Source organism: Cnephaeus nilssonii (genome assembly GCF_951640355.1).
Source record: "Cnephaeus nilssonii genome assembly, chromosome: 21".
In the NCBI taxonomy this organism is placed as follows: domain Eukaryota; kingdom Metazoa; phylum Chordata; class Mammalia; order Chiroptera; family Vespertilionidae; genus Cnephaeus; species Cnephaeus nilssonii.
In genome coordinates this window covers 687078-701607 of record NC_137092.1, presented here as the reverse complement: position 1 = coordinate 701607, position 14530 = coordinate 687078, and the positions used below count along the sequence as shown (strand labels likewise).

The 14530-nt window shown below is 52.8% G+C and overlaps 3 protein-coding genes and 1 long non-coding RNA gene across 4 annotated transcripts; 1 reads left to right on the top strand and 3 right to left on the bottom strand.

Annotated features, from left to right (window-relative positions):
- Positions 1 to 1751: 1751 nt before the first annotated feature.
- Positions 1752 to 2174, bottom strand: H4C2 (H4 clustered histone 2). Its single transcript, XM_079761445.1, has one exon. It carries the CDS (start codon positions 2157 to 2159, stop codon positions 1848 to 1850), a length of 312 nt encoding a protein of 103 aa, XP_079617571.1. The 5' UTR covers positions 2160 to 2174; the 3' UTR covers positions 1752 to 1847.
- A 6228-nt stretch (positions 2175 to 8402) lies between these two features.
- H3C2 (H3 clustered histone 2) lies at positions 8403 to 8904 on the bottom strand. The gene has a single exon (XM_079762093.1). It carries the CDS (start codon positions 8858 to 8860, stop codon positions 8450 to 8452), a length of 411 nt encoding a protein of 136 aa, XP_079618219.1. The 5' UTR covers positions 8861 to 8904; the 3' UTR covers positions 8403 to 8449.
- Positions 8905 to 10029: 1125 nt separating this feature from the next.
- Positions 10030 to 10485, bottom strand: LOC307093698 (histone H2A type 1). The gene has a single exon (XM_079761985.1). The coding sequence runs from the start codon at positions 10442 to 10444 to the stop codon at positions 10052 to 10054; it is 393 nt and encodes a 130-aa protein (XP_079618111.1). The 5' UTR covers positions 10445 to 10485; the 3' UTR covers positions 10030 to 10051.
- A 344-nt stretch (positions 10486 to 10829) lies between these two features.
- Positions 10830 to 12164, top strand: LOC307093626. The gene is made up of 3 exons (XR_013812993.1): positions 10830 to 10933; positions 11699 to 11773; positions 12005 to 12164. It is a non-coding gene; the product is annotated as an uncharacterized lncRNA (long non-coding RNA).
- Positions 12165 to 14530: the final 2366 nt, after the last annotated feature.

Here is a 14530-nt window from a genome sequence, read left to right as displayed (position 1 = left end):
ACCCGGTGAGAGGATCAAGGAAAGAGACACCTGGTTGGGGAGCACTTTGCAGTGACGCGGAGCCCAGGAAGCGTCGGTGGCCTAGTTCCTGGTCCAAGAGTTAAATTTCTCTGCAAATGGCGGGTCTGCGAGGCTGCAGCCACCCCCCTCCCCGCCCCAGGGGAGTCAGATCGGTCAGACATCTCCAGCAGAGCCTTGGGTATTCCAACTGCATGTGCCCTGGCGACGTCACGAAGGATTGACAAACTTTGGACTCTCGTCCTTCTCCACCCAGGCTTCGGGCTCAGGGTCGTCACCCCCATTTCCCCCACAAACCGGGTGGACTCAGGTTTGAATATCACTAGGCCTTGTTTAGGTCCCTTCTCACGCCGCCCCCCGCCCCCTTGAGCCCCAGGCCAAGCAGTTTGTAAATTCCATAGAAAAGACGAAGTGATCAGTGTCCTAACGCGGGTCGCTAACCGGTTACTTCCGGGACCTGCGGCCTCTGCATTTGGGTACGAGCTCTGCGGTCACAGGCTCTGCTCTTAACCGGCTGTGAATCCCAATGTTTCCCCGGACACCTCCCCCCCTTTTAAATCATGGGCCGTTTAAACACAGTATGGACGTCCTTAGATCAACACATCGCTTTTTTAATAGTCTGCATTTTAGGACTTTATATGCATATTTGCATAACTCATGGGCGCAAACGGTGGTAAAAGCCTGGGGGCGAGGGGGCGGGCTGGAGGAGGTCAATGGGGGGAAAGGGGGACATATGTAATACTGTACTGTCAACAATAGATTCATTTAAAAATAGTCTGCTTCTTTGAAAATGTTCCTTACCGTCATTCTTTTTAAATAAGTATATTTTTATTTTCAGAGAGGGAGGAGAGAGAAACAATGAGGAGAATCATAGATCGGCTGCCCCCTGCAGGCCCCACACGGGGTGGAACCCTTCAGTCCCCAGGCCGACGCTCTATCCACTGAGCGAAACCGGCCAGGGCACCATCCTTGTTTTTAATGGTCGATCACCTGTCCCCTACCGGAATGCAGTGTGATTCAGAATGGGGGCAATGCTAGCTAGCCTTGAGTTACAAGGATACACAGGCGTCAGACTTAAATTTGCCTTGAATTTCCTTAATCTTGTTCATTTCAACCACAGCTCCGACCATCGGCACACAGACGGGTGTAGCAGCCCCTTTGGGAGAGGGTGGCCCTGAAAGGCGGAGGGAGGGGGACGAGCGGGAGCCGCAGGGCAGAGGTGTGACCTGGGCGGGAGCCCCTCCTCCCCAAATGCAAGGTGAGGCCTCGGGGCGGGGAGTTAGAGCCCTGACTCCTGGTCTCGTTACAGTGGATGGTAATTCACAGACTGCTCCGCCTGCGGCTGAGGGCGGGTCCGGCCTGCAAGTGAATGCTAAAGTCCCGCACCGCCGGGCTGGGGGAGGGGCACAACCCCAGGCCTGGGAGGCGGGAGCGGGTGTAAGGTGAGCGCATCTTTCCCGACGTGGCCCCGGGCAAATGCACAGGGACTAAGAGCCAGCCGCCAACTGGGAAATCCTTTTACCCAACCTGGCTTCCCCCTTCCCTTTCTTCTGTCTCCCTTGCCCAGACCTGCTTCCGCCTTCCTGCTTGTACCCCAGTTCCCTCCACGAGAACGGAGGGCGCCGCCACTCGGGTCCCAGCGCAGCCTGGTGAGGCGCCCCCATGGGGCCTGAAGCTCCTGCTGAAGGTTAAGGCCCCGCCGGCATCAAACACGGAGGAAACGTGTCCATAGAAACGAGGGCACCACAGCCGCGCTCAGCCCTTCCGAGAGGGGGTGGGCGGCCCTGAAAAGGGCCTTTGGTTTTGGGGCGGGAGCCAGTCGGTGGGGCTCAGCCGCCGAAGCCGTAGAGGGTGCGGCCCTGGCGCTTGAGCGCGTACACCACGTCCATGGCCGTGACCGTCTTGCGCTTGGCGTGCTCCGTGTAGGTGACGGCGTCGCGGATCACGTTCTCCAGGAACACCTTGAGCACCCCGCGCGTCTCCTCGTAGATGAGCCCGGAGATGCGCTTGACGCCGCCGCGCCGCGCCAGGCGCCGGATGGCGGGCTTGGTGATGCCCTGGATGTTGTCGCGCAGCACCTTGCGGTGGCGCTTGGCGCCGCCCTTGCCCAGGCCCTTCCCGCCTTTGCCGCGTCCAGACATGGCTTTGCAAGTAGAGAAGCAAGAGCAAGTGGCGGGGAGGGAAAGAGCTCGCTCTTATATAATCCGCCACCCCCCCCGCCCCCAACCCACCCCTCCCTCAGCCGATGTAGTGATTGGACGGCGCGCTGGCGGGAAATGTGACGTCACTGCTCCGCCCTTGATCCCTCCTCCAAACCCGGGTACTCGCGGGGGACGGGGGCGGGGAGAGCCGGAGCCCCGCTTGGTTGAGCGTTGATGGGTCTTTAACTGCAGTTACTCTAAGGAGCCCTGAGGGAACTCAAGGTTCCAAAAGGTATTTCAAGCCGGAAAGACAACATGAAAAGGCAAAATGGTCATTTGACAGTAAATTTTGGTGAGAATTCCAAGCTCACAGGAAGAAATGGGAGTTCAGTAAATGACAAGCCTGCTTTTGAGATTTGGGCCGCATTAACCCTTGGAATGCCAATGTCTTCCACGTCCCTCAAACTCTGGCTTCTAATTAGGACTTAAGAGCAGCACTGATGTTAGCATTGGGGAGGGCTCATTGTGTTCTTACGGTGCAGAACCCGGAGGAATGTGCACCCATGTACCCGTGTGTGCTTTGCCTCCCGAGCAATGAGCACTTACATTTGGGTTTGGAATTGGTGAGCGGCTGCTGCCAAGCCGCCTGTGAAGCTGAGTGTTCGTGGCGTCTCCACGCAAAGGACTCCCACTTGTCCGCCACCGAGACTGGACCACGGAGCAGGGGGACCGGGACAGCGAAAGCAGCGTGCAGCCACCTGGAGAAGCCTGTCTCCCCAAACCGGGGACTCTAAGAGTAGCTTGCACTTCTTCCCAGAGGGCGGAGACCCCAAACCACCTGCTCAGGGCGACCGAGAGCAGGAATCCCACCGGCGCCATTTGCCAACACGCCCCAGGACAGGTGCCGTTCAGAGGACAAATCTCCTGCTGGTGCGTCCGCGCAAAGCTCACGGGGATCCTCCCCTAACAACTTCTCTAAACGCCCAGCCTTGAAAGCCCCTCAAAACGAAGGTCTAGTGTGCACCCTGTTTCCCAGGAATATGCGCCCCCAACTCCTCCACACAGAGCATCCTCTAAGCCAGGCGTCCTCAAACTACGGCCCGCGGGCCACATGCGGGTGTTTGTGCCGTTTTGTTTTTTTACTTCAAAATAAGATATGTGCGGTGTGCATAGAAATTTGTTCATAGTTTTTTTTAAACTACAGTCCGGCCCTCCAACGGTCTGCGGGACAGTGAACTGGCCCCCCGTTTAAAAAGTTTGGGGACCCCTGGGCTAAGCTCTAAGGAACCCCACGAGGCCTGCAACCAAGGCAGCAGCAGTCCGTCCCAGACAAAGGCCCTGAACCTGCCCCGAAGGCCCCCTCCCCGTGACTTCCAGGGAGCCCAGCGGCGCAGACTGGGCTCACGTCCCCAGCTCCTGTGTCTCGGTCCCGGCTTTAACCAACGTCCGCTAAGGGTCACCGGACTCCCGCTGTGAAATGTTTCCTGCGCGAAGTCACAAACCCACACCCTGCCGGCTGCCCGAAGCAAACCCGTTGGGGGCCAGGCCCCCGTTCCGGGTACAGCGGATAGTTCTTTGGCCGTAAGTTCCTATTGCCCCGACTTCTGTGCAAAATATTTGTGATACAGGCAGGGCTAAAGCACATGCAGGATTCCAGAACATTTCCGGCATAACGCGAGCTTGGACCGTGTGCTTCCACTTAAACAAATGGAGCTCATCCGTGTAAACAGGGAGGGGTCCCAGAGGGAAAGAATGTGGGCGCCAGGGGCTGGCGCTCTGTTCCGCGTGAGACAGGGGGTGGAGGGGTGCCCGCCCTTTCCTGGGGCTGGTTCATCCCATTCCAGGAAAGCGGTCATACACGCGGAAGCTAGGGAAAGGGATTGTATGCAAGTGACAGTAATTAAAATGCAGCCATTCCTAGAGGTTTGCATTATTTTCAAAAATTTGCTGAACTAATACATGAGAGCATTAAGATATACATGAGGCCCTTAGAATACAATACAATGTTCAAAATAAGAGATGGTATTTTATTGTGTTTTTTTTTTTTTAAACAAACTTCAACTGAGTACATTTGGAGATCTAATTGGTTTTATTAACCAATTCCTGAACCGGGCAGCATCCGATTTGTAACTAACTGGAAGGGTGCTCCTAGGAGTTGTACAAAATAAATAGGTTTTATAGGAACAGGGATAGAGCAAGCAACCTATTAACAAACGTGAAGAAAGGATTTCTCTTTGGGGAAAGGGAATAAGAGGGTTTTTATCTTGCAGGGTGCCTCTTCTTTCTAATGTGATGGAGCGGGCCCATGGGACCGATTACCTTCCTAGAGCTTTGCCAGAAAATTCCAGACTGGTGGTTTAAAATTATATTCCTGGGAGAGGTTGGAACTGCAATTCGATCAGGTATTACATCTAGGTTTGGGCCTGTGGATTTTGTCCTGGTCTAACCCTCTGAACCTACCCACAAGTCCCTTCTTCCCTGACTCTCCGGGCAAGAGGGTTAACTTGAAGCGCAGGCAGATAGGGCAGGGGTCCAGCGGAAAACAAGGGCGGGTGGAGCAGAGGCAGGGGCAGACGTGGCAGTTTGAGCAGCCTAGCCACAGGGACCAGCCAAGCAGAAGTCATAAAAGGGTTCTGGGCTCCGAGAAGGAGGCCAGGGAAGCCAAGGTGTTGGTGTCCCTCGTTCGGGCGTCATAACGCCGGGGTTCTTTTTCCCAGCCTTACAAAGGGTTCAGCATTCTGGAGAAAGGGGTTTCGCGTAGGTGATTAAAGAGTCCGGAGACGAAAGATAGTTTTGAAAGGCATTGGGGGTCAGAGGAGCTTCAGCGGAAGGAGCTAGAAGACTCCTTCTCCTTGACTCAGGACCCCGTGCTTTTAATAACACAATTTGTCCCAAGGCAAGGTATATATATATATATAATTTCAAAGAGTAGACTACAGAAGCATTATCAGTTTGGGGAATAGCCTACAGCTGTTCAGGTGTTTGGCCAACAGGAGGCAATAAGATGCCCTGAGCTGTCTGGCGGCAGACAATCATCCTATTCAGGTTTGGGGGAAGTGCCGTTTAGCCATTTCCAACAGGTAAACTACATGTGTGGCTCACCCTTGTTGAGCCGCCCAAACCCCATCAACCTTTTGCAGAACTCTTGTAATTATTACATGCTGGAATTGGTTCTCGGCACCAAGGGGGGGGGGGGGGGGCCTGCAGCAACAAGGTGTACAAACACACAGAAACGGAGACAGTTCAGGTCGGTTGTTGGACAAAAACAATTGAGGGAATCAACCAGGTAGACAGAGCAACTTGTAGCACAGATACACCCCTGGACCACAAGGCTTTAGCGGCCGCCCACCATTGGGCCCCCTCCCTTTGCAGGGAGTCTGAGCCGGCTTGTTATAATTTTTTTACACTTTGCTTAAATCTTCCAGTTCCAAGGAGCTCATTCTTTGGCATCAGGAGACACGACCCTGGGAAAACACCTGGGCTCACCGTTCCGCTAACCACAGGGAGCTGTCAGCAACCCGACGAGGCCCCGTTCTCTCTGGAGAACTCAGGGAGCCCTGCGAGGTCTCTCTCCTTGGGCTGCTTCTACCTTGGGCCCTTCCTGGTTTTCCTGTCTCCACGGTTTTATTCTCAACCCCCCCCCCCCCCCCCCCGGACTCGTGTTCTGAAATCCTTCCTACACCAAGTCAAGAACCCACACACTCTAGGCCCAGGGCGGTGAGGCAGACCCATCCCTTGCCGATCTTTCCAGTAACATTTCCATTCAAAGCTATTACCATTAAAGCGATGAGCTTTCAGGCACAGGGTTTGTTGTTTTGTATCTTCCACACCCCACCCTACCCCACCGTGTTTTAATTTATTTCCCGCATTCCGCTGTCAAGTAAAAGTTAAGTTACAGAAATGCTGCTCTGATGAAGGAGCCCAACAACCTTTTGCAGGAACGTGTTGCTGTCACCACAAGTTCGCTACAAGGTTCAAGAATGTGGCACTGAGCATTTTATTGCAGGTTGCTTCTGAGTCGGAGTTCTAGGTTCTGAGGTTGAAGATTCACTCCAAGAGTCTGCAATTTTATTGAGAAGAAAATGGCTGGGAAAGCCAGGTTCTGTGATTAGTTCTGGAACTTCACTAAAACGCAGCCAAAGCTTCCAGGGCTTACGGACAGCTGCAAGACGGGCCTTAATGCCGATGTGCACAGGACGGATATGATGCAAATCCGGTTACACTTCCTGATGGCATTTCAGATTTTCAATAAATAACAGGGATTTCCGCTATATCGGTATTAAGGGTACCACCTTGAAACATCGTTTTCCTCACAGGGGGCAGACATCTGCACAATTACTGTGCTGTATTGGACTCTCACCAGAATTCCTGCCTGGAAATAAATCATAACTGTGGAGAGCGGCTACAGTGTCTGGACAGGTTCAAGCCTCGGACTGAGGAGAGGGCACAGTCCTCTCATGGCCACGTGCACATCCCAGCGTGGAGGGCAGAGCCCTCCCAGCACCATTGTAGCCAACAGCTGGAGTTGTCAGCGTGAACCTGTGGTCCGAACACGTGGCCCCACGTGCCTGAGTGATGTGGGCTTGTCAGAGTTCAGGTGCGTGTAACTGAGTAGGATTGAAACCCACGAGGATGCTGTAAACATCTTGACCATCCCCTACTTTGCCTCGTGGAAACCTATCTAATAAAGAGGGGATATGCTAATTGACCATCACTCCATCACAAAATGGCTGCACCCACAGCTGAGGCCAAGTTCCCTTAAGGAGCCTTAACGAGCAATCAGCAGGGACCTGAGGCTATGCCCTCCCTGCCCCCGGGGGGCTTGACAGGGGATCTCAGGCCGAATCCCCCACCCGGCAGGTCTTGACAGGGGACCTCAAGGTGCACTTCCCGTCCTGGTGCTGGGCTGGGGGACCTCAGGCCACGCCCCCATCCTGGCGCTGGGCCAGGGGACCTGAGGCTACACCCCCTGCCAGGCAGGGCTTGACAAGGGTGGGACTGGCCAGGTCTGGATCTAGCCCAATTTGGGGGTGAGGGGGCGGCCAGGTCTGGGTCTCACCCAATTTTGAGGCACATGTGTGTGGGTGGGTGGGGACTTGACTCTGGGTCCCATGGTGCGCCCCAGACTCTGACAGGATGAAGGTTTTCATATACATTTTACTAATTTTCTTTCATCTCTGACACTTCTATTATAGAGAAAGGGCAAATAGCAATATTAAATTATTTCCTCTAATTAATCCCCTTTTAATGTGCACGAATTTTGTGCCCCAGGCCATAGTCTATCTAATAAAGAGGGAATACGCTACTTGACCATCACTCCGTCACAAAGATGGCTGCACCCACAGCTGAGGCCAAGTTCCCATAAGGAGCCTTAACAAGCAATCAGCAGGAACCTGAGGCTACACTATCCCCCACTGGACAGGGCTTGGCAGGGACCTCAAGGTGCCCTTCCCATCCTGGTGCTGGGCTAGGGGACCTCAGGCTGCTCCCCTCACCCCAGTACCAGGCCAGGCCCCCCACCAGGTGGGGCTTGACAGGGGGCCTCAGGCCGAGCCTCCTGCCCCAGCACCGGATGAGGGGAGCTGAGGATGTGCCTCCCTGCCTGGTGGGGCTGGATGGGGGACCTCAAGGTACATCCCCCACCCGGGTCTGGGGGACCTCAGGCCATGCCCCCATCCTGGTGCAGGGCCAGGGGACCTGAGGCTACACTCCCTGCCCAGCAGAGCTGGACAAGGGTGGGACTGGCCAGGTCTGGATCTAGCCCAATGGGGAGGGGTGGTCTGGGTCTCACGCAATTTTGAGGTGCATGTGGGTGGGCAGGGACTTGAATCTGGGTCCAGTGGTGAACCCCAGACTCTGACAGGAAGAAGGTCTTCATATACACTTTATTTTCTTTCATCTGACCCATCTATTAGAGAAAGGGCAAATAGCAATAGTAAATTTTCTCTCATTAACCCCCTTTTAATGTGCACAAATTTTGTGCACCGGGTCACTAGTCTGGCTATAAAGACACGGCTTGCAGTCAAGAGGGGCTGTGTCTAGATCAGAGGACAGAGTCCCATCCAGACGCAACTTTTATTCTCTTGTCTCTTTTCTCAACCCTTCACCGTCACCCTCAGGGTCACCGAACCTGGCTGAGCTGGTGGGGCACATAAGGCATCCAGTGTGGGGCTGAGTATGTCATGGACGGGCTGAGCCGCCACATAAATTTGCGCGCAGCTCTTTTAAGGGAAAATGTGGTGGCTCTGAAAAGAGCCTTTGGGTTTTCGCGTAAGTGGGTGGGATGGAGCTCACGCCCTCTCCCCGCGGATGCGGCGCGCCAGCTGGATGTCCTTGGGCATGATGGTGACGCGCTTGGCGTGGATGGCGCACAGGTTGGTGTCCTCGAACAGCCCCACCAGGTAGGCCTCGCACGCCTCCTGCAGCGCCATCACGGCCGAGCTCTGGAAGCGCAGGTCGGTCTTGAAGTCCTGCGCGATCTCGCGCACCAGGCGCTGGAACGGCAGCTTGCGGATCAGCAGCTCCGTGGACTTCTGGTAGCGCCGGATCTCGCGCAGCGCCACGGTGCCGGGCCGGTAGCGGTGCGGCTTCTTCACGCCGCCCGTGGCCGGCGCGCTCTTGCGGGCCGCCTTGGTGGCCAGCTGCTTGCGGGGCGCCTTCCCGCCCGTGGACTTGCGCGCCGTCTGCTTCGTACGAGCCATTCCTAACACCCAGGAGCAGGGAGCCGCTGGGAGAACAAGAGCAAGCGCTTTCAACCATTATTTATAGTGCCGGGCCCACGTTGATTGGACCAGGCATCTGTCCATCAAGTGCGACTGGAAGTGATTGGAAGCCGCGTCGACTTCCGCATCCGGGCGTTTACATCAGAAATTAATTTCCTCCCACCCACCCTTTCAACAGCGGCCGTTTTCTAGTCTTTCTCGCCTCTACCTTTTCTGCGTCTTTTCTCTACAATGTTCTTTGGTTTTTCTCCCCAGAATTTACTGTTAGTATTCAACAATATACCTGGTTTCCTGAATAAAGAAATTTAGCTTTCGCCCCGAAAACGCTTTCCTCTGATCTTTTTGAAAAAGCGCGCGCTACATGGGATTGGCCAAGCAAATTTTGAGCCTCATTCAGGTTTAGGAGGGCTAACTTCCTGTCAGTTTCCTCATTGCTCTAAACATATTTAAAATGTTTCTGTAGGCTTTTTTCTAAATGTCCATTTACCGCGGCTTCACATTTGGTGTTATAGCTACAGTGACATGTAATACCCACTAACCAGCATATCATACGTATCACAATTTCAACTGACAACTTGTGTGATTAAGGAAAAAAAAATTCTCCAACGTGTAAGTGGCACCAAAAAGATGACCGTGGGCTTATTAGTCACGCTGGGCCCCGCGTTGAGAAGCTCCGCCTGTGCCTGAACTCCAGGGGGAGCAGAAAGGCTTTCGCATGTAAAACCCACGAGGGCCCCGGAGCGGAGATGGGCGAGTAGGGGATGATGTGTCCCATTAAGATGCAAAACAACTCAACAGCGAAGGGCGGTGTTATTGCCTGTTGCTAACTAACTACGTTTGTATGTAAATGGCCACTTTCACCAAGCGTAGTTCCCACCTTGTCTTCTCCATGGATTCACCCTGAGGGCTCCCAGTATTCACCCCCAATTACCCGTGTTGTCAAGTGTCTCCATTGCCCTTTCACTTTGTTGATGCTAAACTTTTGTTTTTATTGGAGTAAACAGTGGCATTTCTGGGCGTGTTTGCACACTGCCACCTACTGGCAGGCTGAGAAATTACAGCCAAGGTGAATTTCAAGTCTCCGCTCCGATATGTAAAGTGCAAGCTCTTCAGTGAAAGCGTGGGTGGCTCTGAAAAGAGCCTTTGGTTTTGAACGCTGCGACTTGCTCCTTACTTGCCCTTGGCCTTGTGGTGGCTCTCGGTCTTCTTGGGCAGCAGCACGGCCTGGATGTTGGGCAGCACGCCGCCCTGCGCGATGGTCACCTTGCCCAGCAGCTTGTTGAGCTCCTCGTCGTTGCGGATGGCCAGCTGCAGGTGGCGCGGGATGATGCGCGTCTTCTTGTTGTCGCGGGCCGCGTTGCCCGCCAGCTCCAGGATCTCGGCCGTCAGGTACTCCAGCACGGCCGCCAGGTACACGGGCGCGCCCGCCCCGACCCGCTCGGCGTAGTTGCCCTTGCGGAGCAGGCGGTGCACGCGGCCCACGGGGAACTGCAGCCCGGCCCGCGACGACCGCGTCTTGGCCTTGGCGCGCGCCTTGCCGCCCTGCTTTCCGCGTCCGGACATGGTTTCTTGAAAAGATGTGAGTACCTTCTGAGGAACAGATCAGAGGAATGGAGCTAAAGGAGAAGCAAGGCAAGTATTTATACTAACGGGAGGTAGGATGCATGCACTTCCCCAGAACCAATGGGAACGTAGAGCCTGCCTCCTTCATTTGCATACGAGGCGAGGTTTTTTTTTTTCCTTTGCTCCATTCTAATCTGGTCTGATGAACCGTTACCTTTCTTTCTTTCTTTTTCTTTCTTTCTTTCTTTCTTTCTTTCTTTCTTTCTTTCTTTCTTTCTTTCTTTCTCTTTCTCTCTTTCTTTCTCTCTCTCTCTCTTCCTTCCTTTCTTTTTATAATAATTGAATCAATTTGTGTGTTTTTCCCCCTAAATACTATCCTACACGCAGGAATTATTGTCCTCACACGATTGGTTACTCGTCAGTTTCCTGGATTGTGACTCGAGATTTTGGAAAGAAATACAAGCAGGGCAATTTTTAAATGGATAACATGTAAGAGGTACATTTAAAAAAAATAAAGAAAAAGAGGTACTTCTATGCCACGCGTTGCTCTCTTTTAGAACTCAGAATGTAGGGAGAAAGGAAAAAGAATCCTTTTGGTGGCCCACGGCCTCTTAAAGAATCCGAACAATGAAATCTGCAGAGGAGGTGGCCTAAGACAGCCACTGCGTCTCCACGTCACTCATATCTTGGGTAGGAGACGTTCAGGTTAGCCCTGAAGTGTGCGGAGGAGTACTGCCTTCATTTTAGGAATGTGAAACGTGGACGCCCAGATTGGTTGTTTACTAAGAATTAATGACACCAGGGACTGTGAACTCCTGGGAGAAACGCCTTTGCCATCATTTCCCAGTGCCGTTCCCATCCCCCTCCCCTTCTTTTCCCACTTGGGCACAACACCCAGGATGCTGGTTGTTTCAGAAAGCCGCCCTCCCGCCCGCATGGCCTGTAACCTTCAGGGATTCTCCTTGCCTGCTTTCCCATGCCTGTAATCCCTATTTTCCCATGCCATCTTTGTCCTTCTACCCAATAAACAGCTGGCTTATGGTGGGGGCGAGCAGACTTTTTGTGGATGGCCTGCTGCTCGCCCATGCTGCCGGCATTACTGGAATAAACGCTCATCTAGGATTCAACCCTGTCTTCCCTTAAATGGCTCCAGTAGTGACAGGCAGCCCAGACCCCTTGGTTGTGCGGTTACTCTCTCTCATTCCCGGTCGTGAACAGTCTCTGGACCTTTGTGGACCTTTCTTCTCTTTTCAGAATTCTCAGTCATCTTCCCTCCAAATTGAAAGCCTCCCAGTCCTCTTCATCTGGCTCCAGGCACCCAGGACCTGGGTAAGGAGATGGCAAAACTTTTCATGACTGAAAAGAGAGTTGGGGATCTCGTCCAGGTTATTTTCCTGTTTTCTTTGTTGACCGAGAGCAGCAGCTCTGGAGAAAATGTGGGTGTTTCTTAGGGAAGCACGTGTATAAACCCTTCGGCGAGGACAAGGGTCTCAAGGTCTTGTTAGTGCTTCCCAAACGGTCTTCTTGCTAAATGTTAAAATGCACAACCATATTTTGCAGACACAGCGATAAGCAGATGCGCTCGGCTCCAATCCAACCAGGCACCTGTAGCAGGTTGCAAAGAAGAAATCAACATGCAATTGACCACATGGTGTGTAGAAGCCTTGTCTACGCCTCCCTTCTGGGAGGCAGCACTGGAGGGGAGTCCCTGTCCCCTTTACTTGCTGCAAGTAAACAGAACTATGTAACGACAACCAGGTCCCCATTGTGAGTAGATCGCCCTGCGCGGGGAGCCCTGTAGTTTGCTTTCCATCCCAGGATTTCTGATGGGACTGGACTGACCCCTGTGTTCAAAGCTGGTCCTGGTCAGAATCACCTGAGGAGATTAACAAGTTTGTTTCTGTCTTGTCACTACTCCCCACTATAGATCTGTGGAGCCACCATGGAGTCTAGGCATCTGATTTTTAAAAACATATATTTAGTGATTTTTAGGAGAGGAAGGGAGGAAGGGGGACGAGAGAGAGAGAGAGAAATAGAACCTGAACCCAGGCATGTGCCCTTGAAATATGGTAGCAATCATCTCAGGTAGAAACTGCTGTTTGCGTTCTGTACTCATTTGTTTGCTAAAACAATAGAAAGTTATTTTGATTTTCTGAACTTATGTATGATTGAATACTCCCTTGATGGTGGTTTGAATATCCCATTGATTGTGATCTCACTGGTTACTGAAGCACATTCTTCTGGGAACCAGGACAGATCAATTATTCCAAATTGTCTCAGTAGCTACAGATAACTGAGCTTCGGTTGACTCAGTGGTCCTGAAACCCGGACGGTACAATTATCCTAAATTGCCTCAGTAGCTACAAATAATGCATTCCGGTTGACTCAGTGGTCCCAGAATCTGGACAGCACAATTATTCTAAACTAGTGGCCTGGTGCACAAAATTTGTGCACATTAAAAGGGGATTCAGTAGACTCTATTTTCTCTAATGATTAGAGGAAATAATTTAATATTGCTATTTGCCCTTTCTCTATAATAGAAGTGCCAGAGATGAAAGAAAATTAGTAAAATGTATATGAAAACCTTCCTCCTGTCAGAGTCTGGGGCCCACCACAGGACCCAGAGTCAAGTCCCCAACTACGAACATGCATCTCAAAATCGTGTGAGACCCAGACCTGGCCGCCCCCTCCCCCCTTTGGGCTAGATCCAGACGCGGCCAGCCCCACCCTTGTCAAGCGCCGCCGGCAGGGGTCATAGCCTCAGGTCCCCTGGCCCAGCACCAGGACAGGAAGCATGGCCTGAGTTCCCCTGACCCAGCACTGGGGGTGCACCTTGAGATCCCCTGTCAAGCCCCGCTGGGTGGGGGGCACACTGAAGTCCCCTGTCAAGCCCACCTTGTGAGGGGCGTGGCCTGAGGTCCCCTAGCCCAGCACCAGGACGGGAAGCACACCTTTAGGTTCCCTATTAACCCCCGCCAGGCGGGGGGCATGGCCTCAGGTCCCCTGGCCTGGCGCTGGGGTGGGGGGCTTGGTCTGAGGTCTCCCAGCCTGATGCCAGGGTGGGGGGCGAGGCCTGAGGTCCCTTGTCAAGCCCCACAGGGCGGGGGAGGGCATAGCCTCAGGTTCCTGCTGATTGCTTGTTAAGGCTCCTTAAGGGAACTTGGCCTCAGCTGTGGGTGCAGCCATCTTTGTGACGGAGTGATGGTCAAGTAGCACATTCCCTCTTTATTAGATAGGATTGCCCTGGTGGTCCCAGATAATGTGTTTCTGTTGATTCAGTGATTCGCAGATACCAACTTGCTCAATTTCGCTTCTGTAAAATGCTTTTTGTAAAACAGGTTCCTCATTCCAGACCCAAAGAGGTAATCGATACTTTTGTGATCTTCTGCCAACATAAGCCAGATGTGGCAAGCTGTTAGGGGCTGCGAGGTCTGGAGCCCTTTTGCCCCTCGTCAGCCGCCGGCCTTTAATAAATGACTCCATAATTGGACTTCTTGAGGCGTCCTTTGTAAGATGGGGGTACACTACAACACCCTGAGCAGGAATCGAAGCAGCAACATTTTGGTGCTGGGAACGAAGCGCAACCACCTGAGCGACACAGGCCGGGGTGACCTTTCCTTATTTCCTCCTTCTCTTGGGAAGCATCAGCCAGGTACCCGGACAGATAACATTTATAGGTTTGAGTTTAGGAGGCCTAATATTTTTTTAAGGTTGTCAATTAAGAGTATAGTTTTAGGTAAAGTATTAAATATTTAGAAGAAATGAGAGGGGAGGGGCGGGGGACAGATGGCGAGGTTGAAAGCAAGCAGGCAGGCAAAGTTGTACAGGACCAAAGGGGGTGAAAATAACCCCTCTGAGGTCATGTTGAACAGGATAAGAAATAATCTCCCTAGCCAGCTCCTCCCCCTCAAGGGAAGCACACGAGGGTTCGTGATTCTTAAACTACAGCCTGAATTCACTAAGGAACCTATTTGGGGAGGGGTCTTTTAATATAATCTACACAACAAAAATTGACTTTTAAGGCAAGTGTCTTTTTCAAAACTCTATTTCGCATATGCTGAGAAAGAAGGAATTTCTCACACACTG

What these genes read in the sequence shown, in the direction of transcription:
- H4C2 (XM_079761445.1), bottom strand. Translation starts at nt 2,159, where the DNA reads ATGTCTGGACGCGGCAAAGGCGGGAAGGGCCTGGGCAAGGGCGGCGCC.
- H3C2 (XM_079762093.1), bottom strand. Translation starts at nt 8,860, where the DNA reads ATGGCTCGTACGAAGCAGACGGCGCGCAAGTCCACGGGCGGGAAGGCG.
- LOC307093698 (XM_079761985.1), bottom strand. Translation starts at nt 10,444, where the DNA reads ATGTCCGGACGCGGAAAGCAGGGCGGCAAGGCGCGCGCCAAGGCCAAG.